At 51.5% G+C, this 13,914-nt stretch overlaps 1 protein-coding gene across 1 annotated transcript in view; it reads left to right on the top strand.

Moving 5' to 3' along the window:
* TUT4 (terminal uridylyl transferase 4) overlaps positions 1–13,914 on the top strand; it is a 424,536-nt gene that overhangs the window by 111,467 nt on the left and 299,155 nt on the right. Inside the window, exon 3 of the mRNA XM_063938888.1 lies at positions 11,014–11,141. Within this exon, the coding sequence (XP_063794958.1) occupies positions 11,014–11,141 (128 nt within the window). The remainder of the gene's footprint in view (positions 1–11,013; positions 11,142–13,914) is intronic.

Below are 13,914 nucleotides of genomic sequence, written 5' to 3'. Positions count from 1 at the left end.
ACAGTATCTCGGAGTATATAGCAGCTCTATAATGGGAGCAAGGGATCCGTGAGAACTAGGCTCTTCTGTGAGACAGGGAGATTGCTGGTACAGTATCTCGGAGTATATGGCAGCTCTATAATGGGAGCAAGGTGCAATCCGTGAGAACCAGGCTCTTCTGTGAGACAGGGAGATTGCTGGTACAGTATCTTGGAGTATATAGCAGCTCTATAATGGGAGCAAGGTGCAATCCATGAGAACCAGGCTCTTCTGTGAGACAGGGAGATTGCTGGTACAGTATCTCGGAGTATATAGCAGCTCTATAATGGGAGCAAGGGATCCGAGAGAACCAGGCTCTTCTGTGAGACAGGGAGATTGCTGGTACAGTATCTCGGAGTATATAGCAGCTCTATAATGGGAGCAAGGTGCAATCCATGAGAACCAGGCTCTTCTATGAGACAGGGAGATTGCTGGTACAGTATCTCGGAGTATATAGCAGCTCTATAATGGGAGCAAGGGATCCGTGAGAACCAGGCTCTTCTGTGAGACAGGGAGATTGCTGGTACAGTATCTCGGAGTATATAGCAGCTCTATAATGGGAGCAAGGTGCAATCCGGGAGAACCAGGCTCTTCTATGAGACAGGGAGATTGCTGGTACAGTATCTCGGAGTATATAGCAGCTCTATAATGGGAGCAAGGGATCCGTGAGAACCAGGCTCTTCTGTGAGACAGGGAGATTGCTGGTACAGTATCTCGGAGTATATAGCAGCTCTATAATGGGAGCAAGGGATCCGAGAGAACCAGGCTCTTCTATGAGACAGGGAGATTGCTGGTACAGTATCTTGGAGTATATAGCAGCTCTATAATGGGTGCAAGGGATCCGAGAGAACCAGGCTCTTCTGTGAGACAGGGAGATTGCTAGTACAGTATCTCGGAGTATATAGTAGCTCTATAATGGGAGCAAGGTGCAATCCATGAGAACCAGGCTCTTCTGTGAGACAGGGAGATTGCTGGTACAGTATCTCGGAGTATATAGCAGCTCTATAATGGGAGCAAGGTGCAATCCATGAGAACCAGGCTCTTCTGTGAGACAGGGAGATTGCTGGTACAGTATCTCCGAGTATATAGCAGCTCTATAATGGGAGCAAGGTGCAATCCGTGAGAACCAGGCTCTTCTGTGAGACAGGGAGATTGCTGGTACAGTATCTCGGAGTATATAGCAGCTCTATAATGGGAGCAAGGTGCAATCCATGAGAACCAGGCTCTTCTATGAGACAGGGAGATTGCTGGTACAGTATCTCGGAGTATATAGCAGCTCTATAATGGGAGCAAGGTGCAATCCGTGAGAACCAGGCTCTTCTGTGAGACAGGGAGATTGCTGGTACAGTATCTCGGAGTATATAGCAGCTCTATAATGGGAGCAAGGGATCCGTGAGAACCAGGCTCTTCTGTGAGACAGGGAGATTGCTGGTACAGTATCTTGGAGTATATAGCAGCTCTATAATGGGAGCAAGGTGCAATCCGGGAGAACCAGGCTCTTCTATGAGACAGGGAGATTGCTGGTACAGTATCTCGGAGTATATAGCAGCTCTATAATGGGAGCAAGGAATCCGTGAGAACCAGGCTCTTCTGTGAGACAGGGAGATTGCTGGTACAGTATCTCGGAGTATATAGCAGCTCTATAATGGGAGCAAGGGATCCGTGAGAACCAGGCTCTTCTGTGAGACAGGGAGATTGCTGGTACAGTATCTCGGAGTATATAGCAGCTCTATAATGGGAGCAAGGGATCCGGGAGAACCAGGCTCTTCTGTGAGACAGGGAGATTGCTGGTACAGTATCTCGGAGTATATAGCAGCTCTATAATGGGAGCAAGGTGCAATCCCTGAGAACCAGGCTCTTCTGTGAGACAGGGAGATTGCTGGTACAGTATCTCGGAGTATATAGCAGCTCTATAATGGGAGCAAGGGATCCGGGAGAACCAGGCTCTTCAGTGAGACAGGGAGATTGCTGGTACAGTATCTCGGAGTATATAGCAGCTCTATAATGGGAGCAAGGTGCAATCCGTGAGAACCAGGCTCTTCTGTGAGACAGGGAGATTGCTGGTACAGTATCTCGGAGTATATAGTAGCTCTATAATGGGAGCAAGGTGCAATCCATGAGAACCAGGCTCTTCTGTGAGACAGGGAGATTGCTGGTACAGTATCTCGGAGTATATAGCAGCTCTATAATGGGAGCAAGGTGCAATCCATGAGAACCAGGCTCTTCTGTGAGACAGGGAGATTGCTGGTACAGTATCTCGGAGTATATAGCAGCTCTATAATGGGAGCAAGGTGCAATCCGTGAGAACCAGGCTCTTCTGTGAGACAGGGAGATTGCTGGTACAGTATCTCGGAGTATATAGCAGCTCTATAATGGGAGCAAGGTGCAATCCATGAGAACCAGGCTCTTCTATGAGACAGGGAGATTGCTGGTACAGTATCTCGGAGTATATAGCAGCTCTATAATGGGAGCAAGGAATCCGTGAGAACCAGGCTCTTCTGTGAGACAGGGAGATTGCTGGTACAGTATCTCGGAGTATATAGCAGCTCTATAATGGGAGCAAGGGATTCGGGAGAACCAGGCTCTTCTGTGAGACAGGGAGATTGCTGGTACAGTATCTCGGAGTATATAGCAGCTCTATAATGGGAGCAAGGTGCAATCCATGAGAACCAGGCTCTTCTGTGAGACAGGGAGATTGCTGGTACAGTATCTCGGAGTATATAGCAGCTCTATAATGGGAGCAAGGTGCAATCCATGAGAACCAGGCTCTTCTGTGAGACAGGGAGATTGCTGGTACAGTATCTCGGAGTATATAGCAGCTCTATAATGGGAGCAAGGTGCAATCCATGAGAACCAGGCTCTTCTGTGAGACAGGGAGATTGCTGGTACAGTATCTCGGAGTATATAGCAGCTCTTTAATGGGAGCAAGGGATCCGTGAGAACTAGGCTCTTCTGTGAGACAGGGAGATTGCTGGTACAGTATCTCGGAGTATATAGCAGCTCTATAATGGGAGCAAGGTGCAATCCATGAGAACCAGGCTCTTCTGTGAGACAGGGAGATTGCTGGTACAGTATCTCGGAGTATATAGCAGCTCTATAATGGGAGCAAGGTGCAATCCGGGAGAACCAGGCTCTTCTATGAGACAGGGAGATTGCTGGTACAGTATCTCGGAGTATATAGCAGCTCTATAATGGGAGCAAGGGATCCGTGAGAACCAGGCTCTTCTATGAGACAGGGAGATTGCTGGTACAGTTTCTCGGAGTATATAGCAGCTCTATAATGGGAGCAAGGGATCCGGGAGAACCAGGCTCTTCTGTGAGACAGGGAGATTGCTGGTACAGTATCTCGGAGTATATAGCAGCTCTATAATGGGAGCAAGGGATCCGTGAGAACCAGGCTCTTCTGTGAGACAGGGAGATTGCTGGTACAGTATCTCGGAGTATATAGCAGCTCTATAATGGGAGCAAGGTGCAATCCATGAGAACCAGGCTCTTCTGTGAGACAGGGAGATTGCTGGTACAGTATCTCGGAGTATATAGCAGCTCTATAATGGGAGCAAGGTGCAATCCGTGAGAACCAGGCTCTTCTGTGAGACAGGGAGATTGCTGGTACAGTATCTCGGAGTATATAGCAGCTCTATAATGGGAGCAAGGTGCAATCCATGAGAACCAGGCTCTTCTGTGAGACAGGGAGATTACTGGTACAGTATCTCGGAGTATATAGCAGCTCTATAATGGGAGCAAGGTGCAATCCATGAGAACCAGGCTCTTCTGTCAGACAGGGAGATTGCTGGTACAGTATCTCGGAGTATATAGCAGCTCTATAATGGGAGCAAGGTGCAATCCATGAGAACCAGGCTCTTCTGTCAGACAGGGAGATTGCTGGTACAGTATCTCGGAGTATATAGCAGCTCTATAATGGGAGCAAGGTGCAATCCGTGAGAACCAGGCTCTTCTGTGAGACAGGGAGATTGCTGGTACAGTATCTCGGAGTATATAGCAGCTCTATAATGGGAGCAAGGTGCAATCCATGAGAACCAGGCTCTTCTGTGAGACAGGGAGATTGCTGGTACAGTATCTCGGAGTATATAGCAGCTCTATAATGGGAGCAAGGTGCAATCCGTGAGAACCAGGCTCTTCTGTGAGACAGGGAGATTGCTGGTACAGTATCTCGGAGTATATAGCAGCTCTATAATGGGAGCAAGGTGCAATCCATGAGAACCAGGCTCTTCTGTGAGACAGGGAGATTGCTGGTACAGTATCTCTGAGTATATAGCAGCTCTATAATGGGAGCAAGGTGCAATCCGTGAGAACCAGGCTCTTCTGTGAGACAGGGAGATTGCTGGTACAGTATCTCGGAGTATATAGCAGCTCTATAATGGGAGCAAGGAATCCGGGAGAACCAGGCTCTTCTGTGAGACAGGGAGATTGCTGGTACAGTATCTCGGAGTATATAGCAGCTCTATAATGGGAGCAAGGAATCCGTGAGAACCAGGCTTTTCTGTGAGACAGGGAGATTGCTGGTACAGTATCTCAGAGTATATAGCAGCTCTATAATGGGAGCAAGGTGCAATCCGGGAGAACCAGGCTCTTCTGTGAGACAGGGAGATTGCTGGTACAGTATCTCGGAGTATATAGCAGCTCTATAATGGGAGCAAGGGATCCGTGAGAACTAGGCTCTTCTGTGAGACAGGGAGATTGCTGGTACAGTATCTCGGAGTATATGGCAGCTCTATAATGGGAGCAAGGTGCAATCCGTGAGAACCAGGCTCTTCTGTGAGACAGGGAGATTGCTGGTACAGTATCTTGGAGTATATAGCAGCTCTATAATGGGAGCAAGGTGCAATCCATGAGAACCAGGCTCTTCTGTGAGACAGGGAGATTGCTGGTACAGTATCTCGGAGTATATAGCAGCTCTATAATGGGAGCAAGGGATCCGAGAGAACCAGGCTCTTCTGTGAGACAGGGAGATTGCTGGTACAGTATCTCGGAGTATATAGCAGCTCTATAATGGGAGCAAGGTGCAATCCATGAGAACCAGGCTCTTCTATGAGACAGGGAGATTGCTGGTACAGTATCTCGGAGTATATAGCAGCTCTATAATGGGAGCAAGGGATCCGTGAGAACCAGGCTCTTCTGTGAGACAGGGAGATTGCTGGTACAGTATCTCGGAGTATATAGCAGCTCTATAATGGGAGCAAGGTGCAATCCGGGAGAACCAGGCTCTTCTATGAGACAGGGAGATTGCTGGTACAGTATCTCGGAGTATATAGCAGCTCTATAATGGGAGCAAGGGATCCGTGAGAACCAGGCTCTTCTGTGAGACAGGGAGATTGCTGGTACAGTATCTCGGAGTATATAGCAGCTCTATAATGGGAGCAAGGGATCCGAGAGAACCAGGCTCTTCTATGAGACAGGGAGATTGCTGGTACAGTATCTTGGAGTATATAGCAGCTCTATAATGGGTGCAAGGGATCCGAGAGAACCAGGCTCTTCTGTGAGACAGGGAGATTGCTAGTACAGTATCTCGGAGTATATAGTAGCTCTATAATGGGAGCAAGGTGCAATCCATGAGAACCAGGCTCTTCTGTGAGACAGGGAGATTGCTGGTACAGTATCTCGGAGTATATAGCAGCTCTATAATGGGAGCAAGGTGCAATCCATGAGAACCAGGCTCTTCTGTGAGACAGGGAGATTGCTGGTACAGTATCTCCGAGTATATAGCAGCTCTATAATGGGAGCAAGGTGCAATCCGTGAGAACCAGGCTCTTCTGTGAGACAGGGAGATTGCTGGTACAGTATCTCGGAGTATATAGCAGCTCTATAATGGGAGCAAGGTGCAATCCATGAGAACCAGGCTCTTCTATGAGACAGGGAGATTGCTGGTACAGTATCTCGGAGGTAATAGCAGCTCTATAATGGGAGCAAGGAATCCATGAGAACCAGGCTCTTCTGTGAGACAGGGAGATTGCTGGTACAGTATCTCGGAGTATATAGCAGCTCTATAATGGGAGCAAGGGATTCGGGAGAACCAGGCTCTTCTGTGAGACAGGGAGATTGCTGGTACAGTATCTCGGAGTATATAGCAGCTCTATAATGGGAGCACGGGATCCGGGAGAACCAGGCTCTTCTGTGAGACAGGGAGATTGCTGGTACAGTATCTCGGAGTATATAGCAGCTCTATAATGGGAGCAAGGTGCAATCCCTGAGAACCAGGCTCTTCTGTGAGACAGGGAGATTGCTGGTACAGTATCTCGGAGTATATAGCAGCTCTATAATGGGAGCAAGGGATCCGGGGAGAACCAGGCTCTTCTGTGAGACAGGGAGATTGCTGGTACAGTATCTCGGAGTATATAGCAGCTCTATAATGGGAGCAAGGTGCAATCCGTGAGAACCAGGCTCTTCTGTGAGACAGGGAGATTGCTGGTATAGTATCTCGGAGTATATAGCAGCTCTATAATGGGAGCAAGGTGCAATCCGTGAGAACCAGGCTCTTCTGTGAGACAGGGAGATTGCTGGTACAGTATCTTGGAGTATATAGCAGCTCTATAATGGGAGCAAGGTGCAATCCATGAGAACCAGGCTCTTCTGTGAGACAGGGAGATTGCTGGTACAGTATCTCGGAGTATATACCAGCTCTATAATGGGAGCAAGGGATCCGGGAGAACCAGGCTCTTCTGTGAGACAGGGAGATTGCTGGTACAGTATCTCGGAGTATATAGCAGCTCTATAATGGGAGCAAGGGATCCGAGAGAACCAGGCTCTTCTGTGAGACAGGGAGATTGCTGGTACAGTATCTCGGAGTATATAGCAGCTTCTATAATGGGAGCAAGGTACAATCCATGAGAACCAGGCTCTTCTATGAGACAGGGAGATTGCTGGTACAGTATCTCGGAGTATATAGCAGCTCTATAATGGGAGCAAGGGATCCGTGAGAACCAGGCTCTTCTGTGAGACAGGGAGATTGCTGGTACAGTATCTCGGAGTATATAGCAGCTCTATAATGGGAGCAAGGTGCAATCCGTGAGAACCAGGCTCTTCTGTGAGACAGGGAGATTGCTGGTACAGTATCTCGGAGTATATAGCAGCTCTATAATGGGAGCAAGGTGCAATCCATGAGAACCAGGCTCTTCTATGAGACAGGGAGATTGCTGGTACAGTATCTCGGAGTATATAGCAGCTCTATAATGGGAGCAAGGAATCCGTGAGAACCAGGCTCTTCTGTGAGACAGGGAGATTGCTGGTACAGTATCTCGGAGTATATAGCAGCTCTATAATGGGAGCAAGGTGCAATCCATGAGAACCAGGCTCTTCTATGAGACAGGGAGATTGCTGGTACAGTATCTCGGAGTATATAGCAGCTCTATAATGGGAGCAAGGGATTCGGGAGAACCAGGCTCTTCTGTGAGACAGGGAGATTGCTGGTACAGTATCTCGGAGTATATAGCAGCTCTATAATGGGAGCACGGGATCCGGGAGAACCAGGCTCTTCTGTGAGACAGGGAGATTGCTGGTACAGTATCTCGGAGTATATAGCAGCTCTATAATGGGAGCAAGGGATCCGGGAGAACCAGGCTCTTCTGTGAGACAGGGAGATTGCTGGTACAGTATCTCGGAGTATATAGCAGCTCTATAATGGGAGCAAGGTGCAATCCCTGAGAACCAGGCTCTTCTGTGAGACAGGGAGATTGCTGGTACAGTATCTCGGAGTATATAGCAGCTCTATAATGGGAGCAAGGGATCCGTGAGAACCAGGCTCTTCTGTGAGACAGGGAGATTGCTGGTACAGTATCTCGGAGTATATAGCAGCTCTATAATGGGAGCAAGGTGCAATCCGTGAGAACCGGGCTCTTCTATGAGACAGGGAGATTGCTGGTACAGTATCTCGGAGTATATAGCAGCTCTATAATGGGAGCAAGGGATCCGTGAGAACCAGGCTCTTCTGTGAGACAGGGAGATTGCTGGTACAGTATCTCGGAGTATATAGCAGCTCTATAATGGGAGCAAGGTGCAATCCATGAGAACCAGGCTCTTCTGTGAGACAGGGAGATTGCTGGTACAGTATCTCGGAGTATATAGCAGCTCTATAATGGGAGCAAGGTGCAATCCGTGAGAACCAGGCTCTTCTGTGAGACAGGGAGATTGCTGGTACAGTATCTCGGAGTATATAGCAGCTCTATAATGGGAGCAAGGTGCAATCCATGAGAACCAGGCTCTTCTGTGAGACAGGGAGATTGCTGGTACAGTATCTCGGAGTATATAGCAGCTCTATAATGGGAGCAAGGTGCAATCCGTGAGAACCAGGCTCTTCTGTGAGACAGGGAGATTGCTGGTACAGTATCTCGGAGTATATAGCAGCTCTATAATGGGAGCAAGGTGCAATCCGTGAGAACCAGGCTCTTCTGTGAGACAGGGAGATTGCTGGTACAGTATCTCGGAGTATATAGCAGCTCTATAATGGGAGCAAGGTGCAATCCATGAGAACCAGGCTCTTCTGTGAGACAGGGAGATTGCTGGTACAGTATCTCGGAGTATATAGCAGCTCTATAATGGGAGCAAGGTGCAATCCGTGAGAACCAGGCTCTTCTGTGAGACAGGGAGATTGCTGGTACAGTATCTTGGAGTATATAGCAGCTCTATAATGGGAGCAAGGTGCAATCCGTGAGAACCAGGCTCTTCTGTGAGACAGGGAGATTGCTGGTACAGTATCTCGGAGTATATAGCAGCTCTATAATGGGAGCAAGGAATCCGTGAGAACCAGGCTCTTCTGTGAGACAGGGAGATTGCTGGTACAGTATCTCGGAGTATATAGCAGCTCTATAATGGGAGCAAGGTGCAATCCGTGAGAACCAGGCTCTTCTGTGAGACAGGGAGATTGCTGGTACAGTATCTCGGAGTATATAGCAGCTCTATAATGGGAGCAAGGTGCAATCCGTGAGAACCAGGCTCTTCTGTGAGACAGGGAGATTGCTGGTACAGTATCTCGGAGTATATAGCAGCTCTATAATGGGAGCAAGGAATCCGGGAGAACCAGGCTCTTCTGTGAGACAGGGAGATTGCTGGTACAGTATCTCGGAGTATATAGCAGCTCTATAATGGGAGCAAGGGATCCGTGAGAACTAGGCTCTTCTGTGAGACAGGGAGATTGCTGGTACAGTATCTCGGAGTATATAGCAGCTCTATAATGGGAGCAAGGGATCCGGGAGAACCAGGCTCTTCTGTGAGACAGGGAGATTGCTGGTACAGTATCTCGGAGTATATAGCAGCTCTATAATGGGAGCAAGGTGCAATCCATGAGAACCAGGCTCTTCTGTGAGACAGGGAGATTGCTGGTACAGTATCTCGGAGTATATAGCAGCTCTATAATGGGAGCAAGGGATCCGTGAGAACCAGGCTCTTCTGTGAGACAGCGAGATTGCTGGTACAGTATCTCGGAGTATATAGCAGCTCTATAATGGGAGCAAGGTGCAATCCGGGAGAACCAGGCTCTTCTGTGAGACAGGGAGATTGCTGGTACAGTATCTCGGAGTATATAGCAGCTCTATAATGGGAGCAAGGTGCAATCCGTGAGAACCAGGCTCTTCTGTGAGACAGGGAGATTGCTGGTACAGTATCTCGGAGTATATAGCAGCTCTATAATGGCAGCAAGGTGCAATCCATGAGAACCAGGGTCTTCTGTGAGACAGGGAGATTGCTGGTACAGTATCTCGGAGTATATAGTAGCTCTATAATGGGAGCAAGGTGCAATCCGTGAGAACCAGGCTCTTCTGTGAGACAGGGAGATTGCTGGTACAGTATCTCGGAGTATATAGCAGCTCTATAATGGGAGCAAGGTGCAATCCATGAGAACCAGGCTCTTCTGTGAGACAGGGAGATTGCTGGTACAGTATCTCGGAGTATATAGCAGCTCTATAATGGGAGCAAGGTGCAATCCGGGAGAACCAGGCTCTTCTGTGAGACAGGGAGATTGCTGGTACAGTATCTCGGAGTATATAGCAGCTCTATAATGGGAGCAAGGTGCAATCCGGGAGAACCAGGCTCTTCTGTGAGACAGGGAGATTGCTGGTACAGTATCTCGGAGTATATAGCAGCTCTATAATGGGAGCAAGGTGCAATCCATGAGAACCAGGCTCTTCTGTGAGACAGGGAGATTGCTGGTACAGTATCTCGGAGTATATAGCAGCTCTATAATGGGAGCAAGGTGCAATCCGGGAGAACCAGGCTCTTCTGTGAGACAGGGAGATTGCTGGTACAGTATCTCGGAGTATATAGCAGCTCTATAATGGGAGCAAGGTGCAATCCATGAGAACCAGGCTCTTCTGTGAGACAGGGAGATTGCTGGTACAGTATCTCGGAGTATATAGCAGCTCTATAATGGGAGCAAGGTGCAATCCGTGAGAACCAGGCTCTTCTGTGAGACAGGGAGATTGCTGGTACAGTATCTCGGAGTATATAGCAGCTCTATAATGGGAGCAAGGGATCCGTGAGAACCAGGCTCTTCTGTGAGACAGGGAGATTGCTGGTACAGTATCTCGGAGTATATAGCAGCTCTATAATGGGAGCAAGGTGCAATCCGTGAGAACCAGGCTCTTCTGTGAGACAGGGAGATTGCTGGTACAGTATCTCGGAGTATATAGCAGCTCTATAATGGGAGCAAGGTGCAATCCGTGAGAACCAGGCTCTTCTGTGAGACAGGGAGATTGCTGGTACAGTATCTCGGAGTATATAGCAGCTCTATAATGGGAGCAAGGTGCAATCCATGAGAACCAGGCTCTTCTGTGAGACAGGGAGATTGCTGGTACAGTATCTCGGAGTATATGGCAGCTCTATAATGGGAGCAAGGTGCAATCCATGAGAACCAGGCTCTTCTGTGAGACAGGGAGATTGCTGGTACAGTATCTCGGAGTCTCCCCGCATTCACTATGACACATTAGATTGCACGCTCCCGTGTCACTGTAAATTAATAGAAGCTCCTTGTTTATTATTGTCATCCAGGTAAAAGCACAGGAAGCGGTCCTGGCACTGAGACCTCTACAGATGACTCCCCACTGGCAGACCAAGAGCTGGGCCTACAGCAAGCAGAGGAGAGGCTGGAGAGGGACTGCATTCACCGCCTGAAGAAGGTACAGCATTGCCGCCCAGCCCCCGGACCATGGCCCTGCCCTAACCCGCTCACCCGCCTAGGCCCCACATCCAGCTGTATTTTTACACTGTCATATTAATTTGAGCTAGGACATGCCCCTCCCAAATCTCTACCGCTCTGCACATTTCACATCCCCCCTGCAGTGCGCCATGGTCTTACCGTGGTGCATAGTTACTTGCTCTATTATGCCTGGCTCCCAGCTCAGAATCCGCTCATGGAGATATAAGCTGTGCCGCGTATCATATATATAACCAGCAGAAATCTATACTGTATCCAATATGTCTCATTGTAATAGATACAGACCTCATGTTATCTTGTGACTGATTATTCATCAATCAGCGTTATTATCAGTAACCTGTATTTATACAGCACCTGTATGTCATGCAGCGCCTTCCAGAGTATCACACACCCACCAGGTGTTATTTATCTGCACTGCCTATCCCTAACCCCCCCCCCCCCCCCTAGTGCCTGCCCCTCCTGCAGCCTATCCCTAACCCTCCCCCTAGTGCCTGACCCTCCCCCTGCCCCTCCTGCAGCCTATCCCTAACCCTCCCCCTAGTGCCTGCCCCTCCCCCTGCCCCTCCTGCAGCCTATCCCTCTCCTTCCCCCTAGTGCCTGACCCTCCCCCTGCCCCTCCTGCAGCCTATCCCTCACCCTCCCCCTAGTGCCTGACCCTCCCCCTGCCCCTCCTGCAGCCTATCCCTCCCCTAGTGCCTGACCCTCCCCTGCCCCTCCTGCAGCCTATCCATCCCCCTAGTGCCTGGCCCTCCCCCTGCCCCTCCTGCAGCCTATCCATCCCCCTAGTGCCTGACCCTCCCCTTGCCCCTCCTGCAGCCTATCCATCCCCCTAGTGCCTGACCCTCCCCCTGCCCCTCCTGCAGCCTAACCCTCCCCTAATTCCTGACCCTCCCCCTGCCCCTCCTGCAGCCTATCCATCCCCCTCCCCCTAGTGCCTGACCCTCCCCCTCCTGCAGCCTATCCCTAACCCTCCACCTAGTGCCTACCTCCCACTCTCCCCTCCTGCAGCCTATCCCTAACCCTCCCCCTAGTGCCTGACCCTCCCCCTCCTGCAGCCTATCCCTCCCCCTCCCCCTAGTGCCTGACCCTCCCCTTGCCCCTCCTGCAGCCTATCCCTCCCCCTCCCCCTAGTACCTGACCCTCCTCCTCCTGCAGCCTATCCCTCCCCCTCCCCCTAGTACCTGACCCTCCCCCTCCTGCAGCCTATCCCTAACCCTCCACCTAGTGCCTGACCCTCCCCCTCCTGCAGCCTATCCCTAACCCTCGCCCTAGTGCCTGACCCTCCCCCTGCCCCTCCTGCAGCCTATCCCTCCCCCTCCCCCTAGTGCCTGACCCTCCCCCTCTTGCAGCCTATCCCTAACCCTCCACCTAGTGCCTACCTCCCACTCTCCCCTCCTGCAGCCTATCCCTAACCCTCCCCCCTAGTGCCTGACCCTCCCCCTGCCCCTCCTGCAGCCTATCCCTCCCCCTAGTGACTGCCCCTCCCCCTGCCCCTCCTGCAGCCTATCCCTAACCCTCCCCCTAGTGCCTGACCCTCCCCCTGCCCCTCCTGCAGCCTATCCCTAACCCTCCCCCTAGTGCCTGACCCTCCCCCTGCCCCTCCTGCAGCCTATCCCTCCCCCTAGTGACTGACCCTCCCCCTGCCCCTCCTGCAGCCTATCCCTAACCCTCCCCCTAGTGCCTGACCCTCCCCCTCCTGCAGCCTATCACTAACCCTCCCCCTAGTGCCTGACCCTCCCCCTGCCCCTCCTGCAGCCTATCCCTCCCCCTCCCCCTAGTGACTGCCCCTCCCCCTGCCCCTCCTGCAGCCTATCCCTAACCCTCCCCCTAGTGACTGCCTCCCACTCTCCCCTCCTGCAGCCTATCCCTAACCCTCCCCCTAGTGACTGACCCTCCCCCTGCCCCTCCTGCAGCCTATCCCTAACCCCCCCCTAGTGACTGACCCTCCCCCTGCCCCTCCTGCAGCCTATCCCTAACCCTCCCCCTAGTGCCTGACCCTCCCCCTGCCCCTCCTGCAGCCTATCCCTAACCTTCCCCTAGTGACTGCCTCCCACTCTCCCCTCCTGCAGCCTATCCCTAATCCCCGCTAGTGCCTGCCTCCCACTCTCCCCTCCTGTAGCCTATCCCTAACCCCCCCTAGTGCATACCTCCCACTCTCCCCTCCTGCAGCCTATCCCTAACCCCCCCCCAGTGCCTGCCTCCCACTCTCCCCTCCTGCAGCCTATCCCTAATCCCCGCTAGTGCCTGCCTCCCACTCTCCCCTCCTGTAGCCTATCCCTAACCCCCCCTAATGCCTACCTCCCACTCTACCCTCCTGCGGCCTATCCCTCCCCCTAGTGCTTGCCTTCCACTCTCCCCTCCTGCAGCCTATCCCTAACCCCCCCTAGTGCCTACCTCCCACTCTACCCTCCTGCGGCCTATCCCTCCCCCTCCCTCTAGTGCCTACCTCCCACTCTACCCTCCTGCAGCCTATCCCTCCCCCTCCCCCTAGTGCCTGCCTCCCACTCTCCCCTCCTGCAGCCTATCCCTAACCCCCCCTAATGCCTACCTCCCGCTCTCCCCTCCTGCAGCCTATCCCTAACCCCCCCTAGTGCCTACCACCCACTCTCCCCTCCTGCAGCCTATCCCTAACCCCCCGTAGTGCCTGCCCCTCCTGCAGCCTATCCCTAACCCTCCCCTAGTGCCTGACCCTCCCCCTGCCCCTCCTGCAGCCTATCCCTAACCCTCCCCTAGTG

Source organism: Pseudophryne corroboree, chromosome 9, assembly GCF_028390025.1.
Source record: "Pseudophryne corroboree isolate aPseCor3 chromosome 9, aPseCor3.hap2, whole genome shotgun sequence".
NCBI lineage: Eukaryota > Metazoa > Chordata > Amphibia > Anura > Myobatrachidae > Pseudophryne > Pseudophryne corroboree.
Note: the sequence above shows the minus strand (reverse complement) of the source record. Positions and strands in the feature narration are given on the sequence as shown.